Genomic DNA, 14987 nt, shown 5'->3' on the forward strand with positions numbered 1-14987 from the left:
AATTTAAATGATAAAGGGGCAAAGATGCTTCCTTTTGCACTAGCCTTTGATTTTTTATTTTAAGGTAATTGGGTTCTGAGTTTGTGAGACATGAAACTTGTTCACATTACTTCTTTCTTGGGTTCAAAAATGGAAGTTTCTAAATCATTATACCCACTAGTGCAATACAAACTGAAATTGTGCAGGACTTAATCTAAGACAGACAATGTAGTACATAAAATTTTAATGTCCTGTGTTGTTCCACATTTGCTACTTACTGCTGTGCATTTATTCATACCCACAGAGGCTCATTTGTTTGATTAAGTCTTTAATTCTTTTTATGCAGGTTTAAAAGCTATGGATTTGGATTCTGAGAAAAAAGGAACCATTTTAGGTTATAAAGATATTATAAGCAAGTAAGTTAAATTCTTGATTTTTGAGAACAAAGTCTTTACTCGGGACTAATATCAATGAAACTTTTGTTACTTTTGTTCATTTCCATGGGACTTTCCAGTCTGGAGTAAAAAGTTCAGAATATGGATCTACAGCTTCATTTTGAGAAGGGTGAATTTTGTCCACACTCTAGTAAAATGCTTAGTTGTGAGGCTCAGAGGAACTTCTAGAAAACACGCAATTGCATGTTTTTAACTTTTTATTTTGTTTTACATGTTTTAGGAAAACTTGTTTAGAAAAATGTGTAGAAAAACATGTTTGTTTTGCATGCTTTAGAAAAAGGTGGAGGGGAAAGGGCATAAGAGAAATAATGACAAAGTATGACATGACAGGAAAATATGAATACTTCAAGTAGATAATTGGAGGGGAGGAAGTACAGCTTTTAATGTTTAAATTAATTTTTAAAGAAGTTACAGTTTTAAATTCAGGAAGGGTAAATACTCTTTTTGTAAACAGACTTTAAACAGTGGTAATTCTTCAAAGTAAAACTGTGTTTATTTTGTTCTGAGGGTAATTCTACCTGAACTTAATTTTATTAATATTTTGTTGTTTTTTTAAGCCTTAGTAGATATTCCTGTGCTATTGTGCATAATCAGCAAATTGGAGCTGACTTCCCTTGGACACACTTCTCATTAGTAATGGAATACGATTATTCTGAAAACTCTTGCTGGAAAAATATGTGCAAAAATCTGAACGTTACTTACATGACTTTTAAAACCATCCTCCCTGAAACAATACACATGAGTAAGTGCGCTCCAGAATTGTAATAAACAATTGGGCTGGCATACGAAAGGAAAGCATTTTCTGTTCCCTAAAAAGTTACACTCATGTGCCTGTGGAAGAGAATGAGTAATAAATTATGAAGGCAGACCAGCAAACAGGGCTGATTTATCTATACAGCAAGATAGGAAGGTGTTTTTCTTAGGGTGTGAGCTTAGTTTTGGCCAGGGTGTAGTAGTAAATGTTGGTTGATAAAAGACTTGTGCCAAGTTCACAGGTTGTTTACAGTTACTACAAGCTGTATCCATCCATCTAAGGGAATGTTGGTGTAGATCTAAACTACAAGCTGTATCTATCCATCTAAGGGAATGTTGGTGTAGATCTAAAGGAATATAAATTAAAGCTTAATTTCAAAGAGATTCAGAAGAGTTTAATTTTGGAAAAAAAAAGCATATAATGGAAGCATTTTAATGGGGATGAATAAAAGCTGCATTTTAAAAAGATATGTCTATTTAAATACCTAAATGTATCTTTAATTTTTTGCTTATGAAACTATTATCTTACGTATACAAAATGTTTCAGGGAATCACTCTGGTTCCTTTCTTCTGGAGGTACAGATTCCATATGTATTTCTGACAACTGAAGATCTTCTTAATATGCCAGATATTCTTCAGCTTTTGGAATCCAAGTGAGTGAAAGTAACCTATTTAATCTTATTGACTATTTATTTTCAGTTTTCCAGGACACACATCTTGTCCTACTATATCATGTAGTAGCCATCTACTTGGCTATCAGGTACATTACTGCAATTACACTATTAGCATTTTAAGAGACAAGAAGATAATTTTTCTGCTGAAGTTGATAGCTTAATTCTATAGATTCACACAAATGTCAACCAGAATGGAATTGGATGATTTGTTTATTTTGCACTGGCACTTTTAATCAAAACAATTTTTTTAATTGTCTACTTTCCCTGAAAATCATAATGTTACCCCAAAACATTTTTTGCTTTAGTCCTTCTTGATGCTTGGAAGACTTTTTATTTAATTCTTCATAAAAATTGCTTTAGATTTTTTGTTTTTTAACTACCAGAGCTATGCTAAAAAAACAACAACAGAGAAACAGTCTCATTTTCTGATGCATCACAGCTTTTGGGAGAGGCTAAGTTAAAAACAAGACTACTTTATTGGTAAAATTCAGATCTAATATTCACTTAATTTTGAATACTCTTTATCCTGTACAAAAAATTTCATGTTTGTAAATCATTGCACATGTGCATTATTTTCTTCGACATAATTTCCTTGCATTTTGTTTTCACAATAATAAATACCTGATAAAAGTACCTTTTATCATGTGGAGGAAAAAAAAAGAAAGAAATAGGGGACAGAGCAGCAGCATCTCTTAACCATAGTGCCAGAGATACAGATGGTTGATTTTACCATGTTGCTGAAGAGACATGCCAGTTTTGGTCCTTGCTGTATCATTGAGTCAGCTGTGAAGCCATTTTTGAGCTGTGTCTAATTACAGTTCAATAAAAAAACCCAAAAATCGTATGTTTGACATTTAAAATTTGAACATTTAATTTGACATGTACTTTTAAACTCTCACCTGTTTGAATTCTCTGTTCAGCCTGGCCATAAGGTAAACAGCCAGGAATGTTTTTTGGTACTTTCTCACTAGCTCCTTTTAGCACTGATGAAGTAATTAAATAGGTGTGCAAAGAGCTATATAGTTTCAGAAAAGCTTATAGTTCACTTTTCTGTTAATATCTGAATACACTGTCCATACAAGTTTCTAGAGGACTTACTGCTGGCAGATTCAGGTTTAGGTCTCTTGTGTTTCCTACAGATGAGGCCAAGTAGTGTGACAATCATCTCTTCTCAACTTCCCCCCTTAGTCAGCTAAGACTCCCGACAGCCCTAAGCATGTGATATTCATTCAGTGAGTCTTTGCTAACACAGCTGGTAACAGGAGACTGTGCTGCTGGCTGTTCTTGTTCACTCAGAAAAATTTAGGGTCATGCCAATGGCAGTCAGGGAGTTTTCACTCAGTTTGCTTTCCCTATGCTGCACAATCATGAAAGGAAGAAAAGAAATGCAATATACATTTAATTACTCGAAAGGAATATCTAAGTATATTTTCTTGATTTATCTGTTTTACATCTTTTTTTTGTAAGCTCAAAGGCTATCAAGGTTATATTCAGTGTGGTTAGCAACATAATTGAATTAATCCAGTTATATTTCATTAAGTCACTACTTCATTGATGTGTATTCTTCGAATGTGTCCTAAAGTGAACTTGAGCATTTGTGAAAGATCAAGGTATGAAAAAACCGTGTAATTTAAAAAATTGCATTGAGATGTGTGTTATTCATTTCCTTTAAGAAAATCTTATTATTTTACATAACTGAGATTTAATAAAATAATTTTACTTCTTCAGGTACAGCATTGCCTTTGTTGAAAGAAGCAGTAGTTACTCGTTAAGGCTCTTTGGAAGTACAAATCGATATGTTGTGTTAACAATAGATGAATGTACTGCTATCTTTTTACAGGTACAAAATGAAACTAGTATCTCCAAATTCTGTTATGCATTGGGTCACTTCTAGGCCATAGCTGCAGATTTTTAACGTATCTTTTCCTCCTCGTAGTCATATTTAATTCATGCATTGTTTCACAACACGAATTATTTCCAAATTCATTAACTCTAATATTCTATCTGTGCCAGTTTGACTATTTTAAAATGTTCTCATGTCTGTACCTACATTTATTCACAGAAGTGTAACATTTGACCTGAAATTGGATCATATTAAATATAGTTAAAGGATGCATACTTGAAAATAGGGTTGTATAAAGGAATATTGTAATAACCAATTAAATATATCTGTGACTATATTCTCTTACCAGTGTGCATGTTAATTCCTCCCATTTCAGATACTTATCTGAATTAGTCTAGAGAATAATTTGTCCTACTTTTAATAAAAAGTAGTAGTTTAGACAATAGCGTAATATTTAAATTCTGGTATGCAGCAAGACAGATGACTTTATAGGTAGGAGAACTGCTACTGGAAGATAGATAAAGAATCAAATTATCAATTAATATTGCAAGCACAGACATTCCTACATGCTACTGCAAATGCTATTGCAGTTAGCAGTCTTGTACTTTACATATTCAGGGTAGGGATGATATGATTTGTATAGGTTAAGTAAGTCCCTCAGAGGTTTATAACAGTATTTTGCATTATTAAAGTTCTCAAAAATCTTAAGAACATCCTAAAAAGTTAGTAGCAGTGTTTCCTTTCTACAGGAGGGAAAAAGAGGTATGAAGCAGTGAATCAACTTTTTAAAGATCAAACAAAATAAAAGTTGGGAATCCTAATTTTCCTGACTCCCAGATATGTCTTTAATACCTACATTATTTAGCTGTATTTATGCTTGATCTTACTTCTACATAATACTACGATGCATCTTAAAAGCTTGTCACAACCATAGTAATATATTTATTTCATTTTTACTTTTTATATTAATCTTATGTTAGAGTATGGAAGAACTGAATTATGAGAAATCCTGTGACAATGTATTATCGAAGCTGATGGCATTATCGCTCCAATATACATGCTGTTGGATTGTTTTCTATTCCAGAGAAAAACTGAGTTTAGAGTAAGTTATGAAATTCTTTTGTTACCTTGGTATTTTTAAAATAAACTTACCACTAAAGGAAGCTGCTTATTAGAACAAGCTAACACTCTCTGTTCTTTGAGTTTCTCTGTAGGAACACATTTCTCTTAGAACAATATGAATATTTGTTCTACTGTGCTTTTGACTTTGCCTTAGTTACAGTGTTGTCATGCTCCTACTGAAAAAATCAGTGGAATGGTAGAAGTAACAGTGACTACTGGAGACCCCCAAAAAAGTTAGTGAAGATGGTTTTTATGTGTTAGGATCTTTTTTCTCTTACACAAGAGATAAAGAAATGGTTGTTATAAAATAACAGGATTTGAGGCAGGTAATGCTAATGTGAGGTGTATTTCAAATCAACAGGTCCAGAAATTTCACAAGACTAAGGATATTAACCACTGGAATTATTCCTTACACCTGTTTAAGTAAATTAACCCCTACAAATACATAGTTATGAATTACTGTGTTAGCATCACTGTATATCATTTGCAACAGGGAGACATTCTTCAAGTGTTCTTCCAATCCATCAGCAGTTCTTTTGCTATGGAAGTACAGCTTTTGTTGATATAGTTCATAAGCATTCCTTTATTACTATTGTAAGATTTTTTTCTATGAACAAGTGGTAAATTTTCCATGCACCACCTTTCCTCTCTGTATGATTTTTCTCTAGTGACTGACCCTGATCCAGTCCTTTTGCTTCAGGCCAGGCTTGCTTTGCTGTGGGTTGACTCCATTTTCTTCCTCACAGTGCATCCTTCAGCACTCAGTCACTTACTGTGTCCTAGTTCTCCTTTCTAATGCTCAAACTGTGCTAGCATTCTGAATTCCAGGAAATGAAACAGACATTTATTAACACATGGAACAAAAGTTTTGGAATTATTTCATGTGCATATTAAATATTAATGGTCCAATGGCACTGTTCTATAGGTACAGTCTCAGGGGAGATACTCTGCTTAACCTTGTCTTAATTTATGCCACTCTAATTGAACTTACACGGAAGTCAGAAGACTTTGAAGTGAAGGTAATTTTTTTGGTAACAACCTTTCTGTTTTAATCTTCACTGTATGATATTTCTAAAGTGCTTAATCAAGTATGCATTCTACATCAAAAACATAAAATAGCTTGATATTACTAAAATAAGAGAGAAGAGCTTAATTCAGTGCTGCTGAAGTCAGAGATCTAACTGCTGAAGTCAGTGAAAAGACTGTTAAATCCAGTACAAGTTGAATCAGATGCAAATAGCAGCTGTAGTGTTTTTATGATGAGGAGTCAAAAAATGAGATTGTACCTTTAATTTTATAAATTATTAGAAGATGTATTAATCCTGCTTATGTCTTAATTTGAAGTTTCAGATTAGTATTATGTTGCTAATGTAGTAGAACAAAAGAAAGTGTAATTTTCTCTGCTGTCGGCTAGTTTGCTTTTTTTTTAATGTGGCAAGGTAAATCAACTCTTTTCATTATGAATAAGAAAATCCAGTATCTAGAATAATCAACATTAAAAAATTGGACAAAAGTTTAATTTGGTTTACCAAGTCTATGTCTGTAACTTATTTCTTTTGCATGAAGGAACGTCTTTTTAGGCAATTTTTTACTTATTTGCATATTAAAATTTGTTTCAAAATTGTCTGCTTAAATGAAGGTTAAAGAGAGGACAAAAGTTTTTTCATTCCATGTACGCAGCAGTGTAGTTATGTGGAAATTACTTACACCTTCAAAGTGTTACACATCTTCTTAAGCTGTATCAGGCATGTCAGAATTACCTGTTTTATAAGGTAAAAACTTGATCACATATAGAAGACCTACAGGTTAAACAGAGGATTTGCATAAATAAGGAGTGTAATTTGTGGCCAGACTAGTGGCCAGAGGTTGGAGTTCCTCCGCATGATAGCATGGATCAGGTTTAATTACTCCACATTACCAGCTGTTGTGTTCAGGGTCACCTTTAAGACTTCTCATTTAACTTCTGTAGAAAATTAAGACATTCCCTAGTATAAGTTTTAACCAAAAATGTTACGTATCACTTGTAGGTAGTTCTTATGCCAGGGATTGAAGAGACAGCACTGGTAATTCGTCAGATTGCTGACAACAGTTTCACAGCATCTAATATCAATCCTCATGAGTGGTTGGACAAATCCTGGCTTTCTGTCTTGCCATCTGAGGTTTGCTTATCTTTCCATTAAATTACACTGTTTTCTTCCTTTTTCTCAGACTCATAAAATTCTAGGCTTTTTTTGTTGTTCTCTTAAAATATATTATTAAAATAAGCATTATTTTTTTATATATATATATATATACATGCCTATTTTTATGTATATGCATATATATACACATACACATATAATGTTTCCGTCATCCTTGCCAGCACAATTAGGTGCAACTTGGACTTTCCCCATGCTTTCACAATTAACCAGTAGAGAAGTTTATCCTCCACATCCGCCAACCAATATGTACAGTTCTACAATTGTAGGCACAGAGTTTAAAAAAGTATCCAAATTTTAAAAGATAAACATACAATGGCTCACTTGGGCAGGAAGCCAAATTCATCAGTGCTGATCCATTACTGAAAATGGCATTGCTTACAGACTTGCTTTAATACAGGATAGTAGAACTTTGTTTAACTTTTCATGCAGTAGTTGGTATTGGATATTTACAACATATGCTGGAACAGGTCCATCAATCACAGTCAAATATACGATGTTTTTTAACTTTTATGTTACGGTTTTCAGATTAAACATATGGATTTGTTCGTTTTATGTGGAAGCTTTGAACTCTTGTAAAGCCAAGATCCTTTTTGGCTTTTGCAAAATTCAGAAGCATTTTAAAGCAGGTATTGGCATGGCCTTTCAAGCATAGGATATTGGATTATAGGTTTTGCAATTTTGAGATTAAGGATACTGGTAAAAAACCAAGGGGACCCATTGACTGTATTTTGTCTCTGTTAAGGTATTAGATCCTGGCATCTGTTGAGGGCAGAGCTTTATGAAAGTCAAGAAGAAGCTGACATTCTTAAAATGCTACAGCTCTCAACTTGCTGCCCTCTGTGTGACATTCAACGTCCCCCTAGAAACTCCTGCTTTTGGCACCTGTCCCATTGCTGTTAACAAACGTAACTTTTGCAAAACAAAACCAGCTCTGTCAGTTTATCTTGACTTAGGTAATTCTCTTCAAAATGGAGAATAAACGGTAAATCCGGTAATGGGTTTTCAAATCAAGTTTACACGATTCATTGGTTTCATCCTTTAGAATAGCAGTATCTTTAGACTGTGCTTGCTTTTTGTCAAACTATTACACAGGACTTACTTACTCTTTCGCAAAAATGATACACTGTTACATCTGTAGTAAAAAAAAAAAAGTTTTCGTTAGGCTACAAAAGTGCACTGTTTGAAACCTCTGTTTCTATGACTGTTTCTATGACTGCATACTGTATGACCTATTCATAGGGATGACATTCTGTAGAAACAGAAAAAAAGGGGAAAAAAGTTTGTCAGATATCAATCTAACAAAATAATTTCAATTTCCAGACAGAGAAATGCCTGCTTACTTTTCCATGTATCAACCCTCTGGTTGCTCAGTTTATGTTGAAGAAGGGATCTTCGCTGAACAGGTTGTTTCTTGCAAGCTTTGATCAACTTCAGGAACTTCTGCCAGAGGTTCCAAAAAAAGTTTTAAAGGTTGGCCAAAATTAATTTATGTATTTTTCAATTGATCTTTTTGCACCATTGTAATGCAGGTTTTTTTAATCTGATGCTACATGCACATTTGCTGGTATATTTAAAAATGCTAAAGCATATCATTTGTATGTAAAATGTTGAGCCTGCTGATGCTCAGCAGATTTTGTCAAGTCCGCATTATGTTTGTGTGAAGATGACTAGAACATTTCCTTAACTGGAAAAATACTCATTTGATCAGCTTCCTCTTCAAGCTTCATCATATCAAGTATTGTATCAGCATACAAGCTTATATGTTTCCCTAATATAAGAAATGTTTTCCCATTAAGTATTTCCAGGACTTTTGTCTGTCCTTCCTTCCTTCCTTCTTTCCTTCCTTCCTTCCTTCTTTCCTTCTGTCTTCTTATACAATAATAACCCCACCACTTATACATTCATAGTACTAAGTATCTGAAAGAGCCCTAGAGGTTGAGATGAAGAATTCCATTCACTAAAGTGTCCACTCTGCAGTTAGAATTGTCTGCTCCTACTGTTTCAGTTGGGCCAAGTCTGGGAAAATTATAGACTGATTATAGTCAGCTAATTAGATGATAAAAAATGCACAGCTTTAATCAGTCAGGAAAATGGGAGGGTAAACTTCCACATCAGAAGCATTCAGTTACGGTGAAGGAGCAAGTGAACAGATGCTTGGGCACTGAATATCAACTTGTGCATGTGAGTATAATAACTGCATATGTGTAAAGCCATGTTTACTGACTGAAAAACAGAAAAAGATCTCATCAGTTTAATTTCTCTGTGATGTATGATATACGCCAATCCATTGCAGACACTACTTCCTACAGTCCTGGACTAATGAAAGAGAATAAAGTATTTTAAGGTATTGATTTTCCTGTGTTTCAAGAGACAGGCTATTTTTTACTCTGTTTATAGATTTAAGGCAGAAGGCATGTAGTCTACTGTACATGCCTCTCCTTCTGTATTGGTAAGTCTTTTTTCTTTCCAGTAAAAAAAGTTATACATCTTAGAATCCTAACAAATAGTTTAACTTTTCATATCTGACAGTGTAGACATGTACTATAAATGTTCCTTAAGTATCTTTTTTTTTTTGTTTCAGCATTTTAGTGACATGACATATTCATACAGCCTAAATGCTGCTGCTCCACTAGAAACAGCAGTGAAAGGTGCATCACCCCCAGAAAACTGGAGTAGCTTCAACACATTCTATCCAGATTATAAACAAAGTCATCCGTCTTTAGAGCTGCTTGGTAAGGCACAAAACAGCACAGGTAGTGTCTTGAATTAGTAGGAAAATGTGTCTCCTTTGAAACCAAGTGAAAATCTGACTATATTAGAATTTTATCTTCTAATCATGCAGAGGTCAGTTATCCTGAGGAGACAGACTGCAATCGAAGTGCTCAATGGCATCTTGGTTTTCTGTAAAATGTAGAGAAATAAGCTAATTTTTCATTCTCCAAACAGAATGGTTCAAATTTTTCTCTACCAGGAACATCTCACATGGATTCTGAAGCCATAATTCCTCCATTGAATCATCATCAGGATTTGTTTGACTCTGATCTTCCAAGCCATACAGAAAAGAAATCATGTTCTTCAGAAGTAATTACAGGGAGGAAGCAGCATTTCTTTGCTGTGCCAAAGGACTGTAAAGATTTTGCTAATCTAGATGTTATGAATTCTCTTCGTGTTCAAAGACAGCCTTTCAGGACACACTATATCCCTGATCATTTTTCCAAAAACTCTGAAAATGAGGATTTCTTTGTAACTTTCAGTGACTATGCACCTCGGGAGAGCTATAAGAGTTTTCTAGAAGAATTTAGAAACACAAAAGTTAAGAGCCCAGAAATTCTGATTGACCAGACCCCATGGAATGACTGTTCATCCAGGGGCCCATGTGATTCATTTGCATCTGGTAGTTTTCGCTCTCATTTCTTTGTTGACCCAGATGAGCTTCAAAGTGTGAATTTTCACCAAATAGGTAGAGAATCTGGAAGAAAGAGAAAACAAAGTCCACCATTCTTAGGGACAAAAAAAAAAAAATAGAACAGGTATGTCCAAAGCAAGCAGAATTTGCTGAAATACCCTTTGTAGCTCAACTGGAAACAGGAGTATCTGTAAGCCTAGATTTTGTGTTTTCTTCCAATAGTTGTTAAATCCAATCCAACCAAACAGTTGCATGTTTCCTTTACTAAAAACTTACTTGCATATATATTTCTTCTGTGATAAGATGTTCCTAAACATTTATTTTCTCTTTTGAGCATAAAGAATATATATAAAAAAAAAAAAAGTGTTACTGCCATTATTTTTCCTTGGTAAAATATTGAAAAGTATAGTTCTCCAATATTGTAAGCTTCAGCCTCTTCTCTCTTTGACAGTGCCTGAAATGTGCATAATAAACATGCCAGAATTATTTTTAAAGTTATGGGAAAGATTATTTTGTAAACATAGGTTTGGACAAAAGGGAGAAGAAAAGACTAGAAAGTATTTTCTCTACAGGACAAAAAGTAGATTCAGCAAATTCAGAGAGTGAAATTTAGATACTACTAATAGTTGTGTTGTGCTGTTAGTGTTAATGGAGAAAGAATTTCACTCTGACAACTTTCTAAGTTTGTTTCATACAGTGCCCTTATTCCTGGAATATTTTTTTAGCTAATGTCTCCAGGGCTAAACTCTCCATCTTGAATCATTCCAAAGTGTATTTCTTCAAATAGACAGTATAGTGTGTAGTTCAAAACTTTGTTTACCCTGAAGGTGCGTACAGTCCTTATATAAAATCTTCAGGCTTCTCTTTTTTTGTAGTTTTCTTATCCATGGTTTACTTTCTCAAATATAGTTAGCTTGAGTCCTTTTTTGATAAGTCATAATATGTATCCATGGAGTCTTAAAAGTAAGAAACCATCACTAGTCCCTGTCAGACTAAGTATTGCTGTATCATATATTGTAATATTTTTTAAATTCTGCTGCTTCTCTATAGGTGAGGTGCCACATTCTTTAAAAATCCAAGGTTAAGCTTCTTAAATAAAGTGCCTAACTCCTAGTACAGATGATTTAATTTATGTTTTCTCTGTTGCGGCCTGTCGTTTAAGCTCTTGGTGGTACAGCAAGGTCAGCACAGCATTAAAATGCTTTCACTAATTAGATCAGACTCATTCACGAAAACACAAGTAACTAATTGAAATCATTATGTTTCATGGGCTCCTTAAGGCAGTTATGGAAGTCAAGAGAGGAAAAGTTAATTGGATATGGTGAACTGCTTTTAATTTTCAGCCTATGTAAATTAAAATGTTCATACAGAAACTCTGAACAGACCTGTTGCCTCTCCATTGGGATCAAAACTGAGACCTGGAGTATTGCTGGGTAGTTAACACTAACCTGTAACTGGCACTGATAGTATAAAATTCTAAATGCAACAGTTTCAGTAGAGATCAGGGCAGATTCTTCTGGTACCACATTTTACAGTATTCTGAAAACACTGTGATGTCCAACTGATGAGCTTTCTGTATTATTCCTGCCCACTAGGGCAAAGGTATACTTAAATTCAAAAAATCAAAAAAAGGAAAAGTTATTTTTGGTTTAGATTTTGGAAGAATAGACTTATTTTACTTTATTATTCACTAGCCAGCGGAAAAATAAGTATACTAGATAGTTGTGAATGCTAATGCAAAAAACCATCTTAATACAGTGAAAGCCTTCTGAAGTCCCAAATCTAAGAAATGTGAAATCCCAAGTTTAAGAAATGTGTACAAAGCCAAGTTAAGAAGACACGTTAGGAACCCCCAGGGATTTCTTCGGGCTTTAGATCAAACTTTCATTAAACCACAAACAATTAATGCTAATATGCCAAGCCAGTATTTCTACTGGAACAGATTAAATTCTTAGGTCAGTGTTAAAGTTTTCTGATGATACTTTTTGTAAAGACTAAACAGAATTTTCTTACAGCAGCTTATTTTGAATAAGTAATTACTCAAATATTTTATTGTAAAAATCCTTGAATCTTAAGAACACAAGTAGCTTTTTTAAACAACTTAGAAACATGAACATGTCTCTAAAAAGAATTAACTTTCACAATGTACTGAATAGTACTGAGTGTAATATTAATGAAATAGAAATAAGCATTAAAATCTTTACTGAAATACAGTGGTTAAGCATAGTGCAGGTTGATGTATTTATTTTGTATAAAGTCCTGTATTATTATTACAGGATAATATGCATACGACTGATCAGTAGGAGTAAGTAGTAGTTAATATTAATCTGTACACATTTAATTTTATGGCAATTGATACTTTTCATACAGAGCATACTTGTTAAAGCTAAAGTCTGTTACTGCATTTGAGAAACACATAGTTAAGTCTGCATGCATGTTGTATTTGTAGTTCATCACACATATATTTTCTTTCCACTTTTCCAGATCCACGATTTGCAGAACCACCAAAGTTCAAAAAAAGGAGATTGACATATGAAAGAGTCCCTGGAAGAAGAGATGGACAAACACGACTTAAATTATTTTGAATGGAATGGGGATTTGCATACTACACATACTTTTTTTGAATTATTAAACTCCTTGAAGGGAAATAGATTAATTTTTTTGTTGTTGTTCATTTTTAGAGAGAAATTAGGGTTTGGGAATCCTTACTAATTCAGGATTCTTTTGTATGTTTTAAAAATTTCACTAAACAAACTAATTCCTTGAACCTGGAGAATTACTGTTTCTCTGTTTGTTCTCATGGGTGACATAAAAGTACTTTATCACTCTTTATACAAAAAATAAAATATGAATTTTAAAAAACAGACACTGAAGCTCATAGACCTCATATCTTCTCCCTGAGCATGCAGCTTTCCAAACTTAAAGATGCCAGAATCTCAAGGCTGCTCATAAAATCGTAGAGTTTTCTTGCACTTACAGCTGTGACCCTTTGTGTTTGTCCCTTTGGCTCAGTTCCACTTCTTGCCTTCTGACAGCTCCTTTAGAAACCATGTGATGAGTTCCTGAACTGCCTTTAATCATGATCAAGCTACAGAAACAACCTAATTGCTTTATGGACAACATGTGAAAGACATGCTGAAATTTAGGATTCTAATAGATTTGATTCAGAGGGCTAAGTTGTGACCCTAGCTCTCTGCATAATCTGGTGGAGGCCATTTGTTGGCATACACATTTTTCAGCCTGCTACAGTGCATCAGTGAGTAGGGAGGTGAGAGTCATCTGGGAGGCAGTGCCAGATATTGCAGGCTACAGCTGGAAGGGGTAAGAGATTAAAAAAATTTTTAGAAAAAGGCATCTCAATTGCAAGCTGCTGAAGTGAGAGGATAGAATAGTACCCGAAACCTCACTTTACATCAAAAGATTTGGCAATGAAACTGGAAATATGTTTCATTGGGAGCAATGATAGACTGGGAGCAATGGTAGGCAGTAACTCCATTCTGCTGTAGGAATGCATACATGGTTTGTACAGGCATGCCTGTCAGCTCCAGAATGTTGGTGGCTGTTCAGTGGCCTTCAGCTGAGATGAGTCAGTTTTCAAACTCACAAATCTCCTTAAGTTTGATGCAATAACAGAAAGAAAAAAAACCCCAAACCTCAAGTTTATGGTTTATGCTTGCAGTAAAATACTTTCTTGACGTTCAGCCTTCATTAAGTGCATATTCACTAAAAACAGCACTTAGGGGAGAAAGCGTTGGTCTCTCAGAGAAAATAAAGTGCTGATTTTTATTTGACAATTCCTAAAAGCTGTGATGACAGCACTAATAACAATTTTAGTTCACAGTAATATCCCCCAATTTTTTCCAAAACTTTAGAAAACACTTTTCAAATGTAACATAAAAAGACTTTTAGTAGACTTGCAAACAAGTCAGCATTTCCCTGTTTTGCCCAAAATAAGAGAAAGACTTAAGTAAAAAATGCAGTCTGCTTACTATTTCTGGCCCACTTTTGTGGTCACTTGACCTAACCATTTTCCATCTCTTTGCATGATGCATGGGTTTGGCTCTCTTTTTCAGAACTGTCTCCCAGATTGCCAGGCCCAGGAGTCTGTTCTTCTAAGAGTGTGGCTCTACGAAGTCTCAGTCACAGGTGACCACAGTGGAGAAAATTAGAGCTGCCACTGCCAAGCTATGTATTTCTGTCTTCCTTTGCCACAGGCAAAGCCTGACACCAGAACTTTCACATGAATAGTCATGGAGGACTAGTTCTGGTAATTTATAGATCATGTCAAAAACAAAGGCATGTTGCCTGTGTTAAATAAGTAAAGAAAATTCAAGTGCTGTCTGCATTAAGTTTCCATTAGGTAGAAAAAATATCAGCGTACAGTTAGTTACTGGCAACCTAGTGGAAAATAAGGAAAAGGGCTTGCAATGACCAGTTGTTTTTTTACTGTATTTCTTTATGACTCTCAATCTCTTACAGATATGTACACATTGACAAATTTATCACATGTGACATTCTCTCGCCCTCCTCCCATCTGTGTAATGTGGAGGAAAA

The 14987-nt window shown here is 34.4% G+C and overlaps 1 protein-coding gene across 1 annotated transcript in view; it reads left to right on the plus strand.

Annotated features, from left to right (window-relative positions):
* SHOC1 (shortage in chiasmata 1) overlaps positions 1 to 13184 on the plus strand; it is a 56021-nt gene extending 42837 nt beyond the window's left edge. Inside the window, exons 18-28 of the mRNA XM_052775979.1 lie at positions 326 to 395; positions 992 to 1176; positions 1735 to 1840; positions 3590 to 3701; positions 4685 to 4806; positions 5752 to 5845; positions 6854 to 6985; positions 8348 to 8497; positions 9609 to 9759; positions 9999 to 10548; positions 12910 to 13184. Coding sequence (XP_052631939.1) covers positions 326 to 395; positions 992 to 1176; positions 1735 to 1840; positions 3590 to 3701; positions 4685 to 4806; positions 5752 to 5845; positions 6854 to 6985; positions 8348 to 8497; positions 9609 to 9759; positions 9999 to 10548; positions 12910 to 13018 — 1781 coding nt within the window. The 3' untranslated portion in view covers positions 13019 to 13184. The remainder of the gene's footprint in view (positions 1 to 325; positions 396 to 991; positions 1177 to 1734; positions 1841 to 3589; positions 3702 to 4684; positions 4807 to 5751; positions 5846 to 6853; positions 6986 to 8347; positions 8498 to 9608; positions 9760 to 9998; positions 10549 to 12909) is intronic.
* The last annotated feature ends 1803 nt before the right edge of the window (positions 13185 to 14987 follow it).

This window comes from Harpia harpyja, chromosome Z (genome assembly GCF_026419915.1).
Source record: "Harpia harpyja isolate bHarHar1 chromosome Z, bHarHar1 primary haplotype, whole genome shotgun sequence".
NCBI lineage: Eukaryota > Metazoa > Chordata > Aves > Accipitriformes > Accipitridae > Harpia > Harpia harpyja.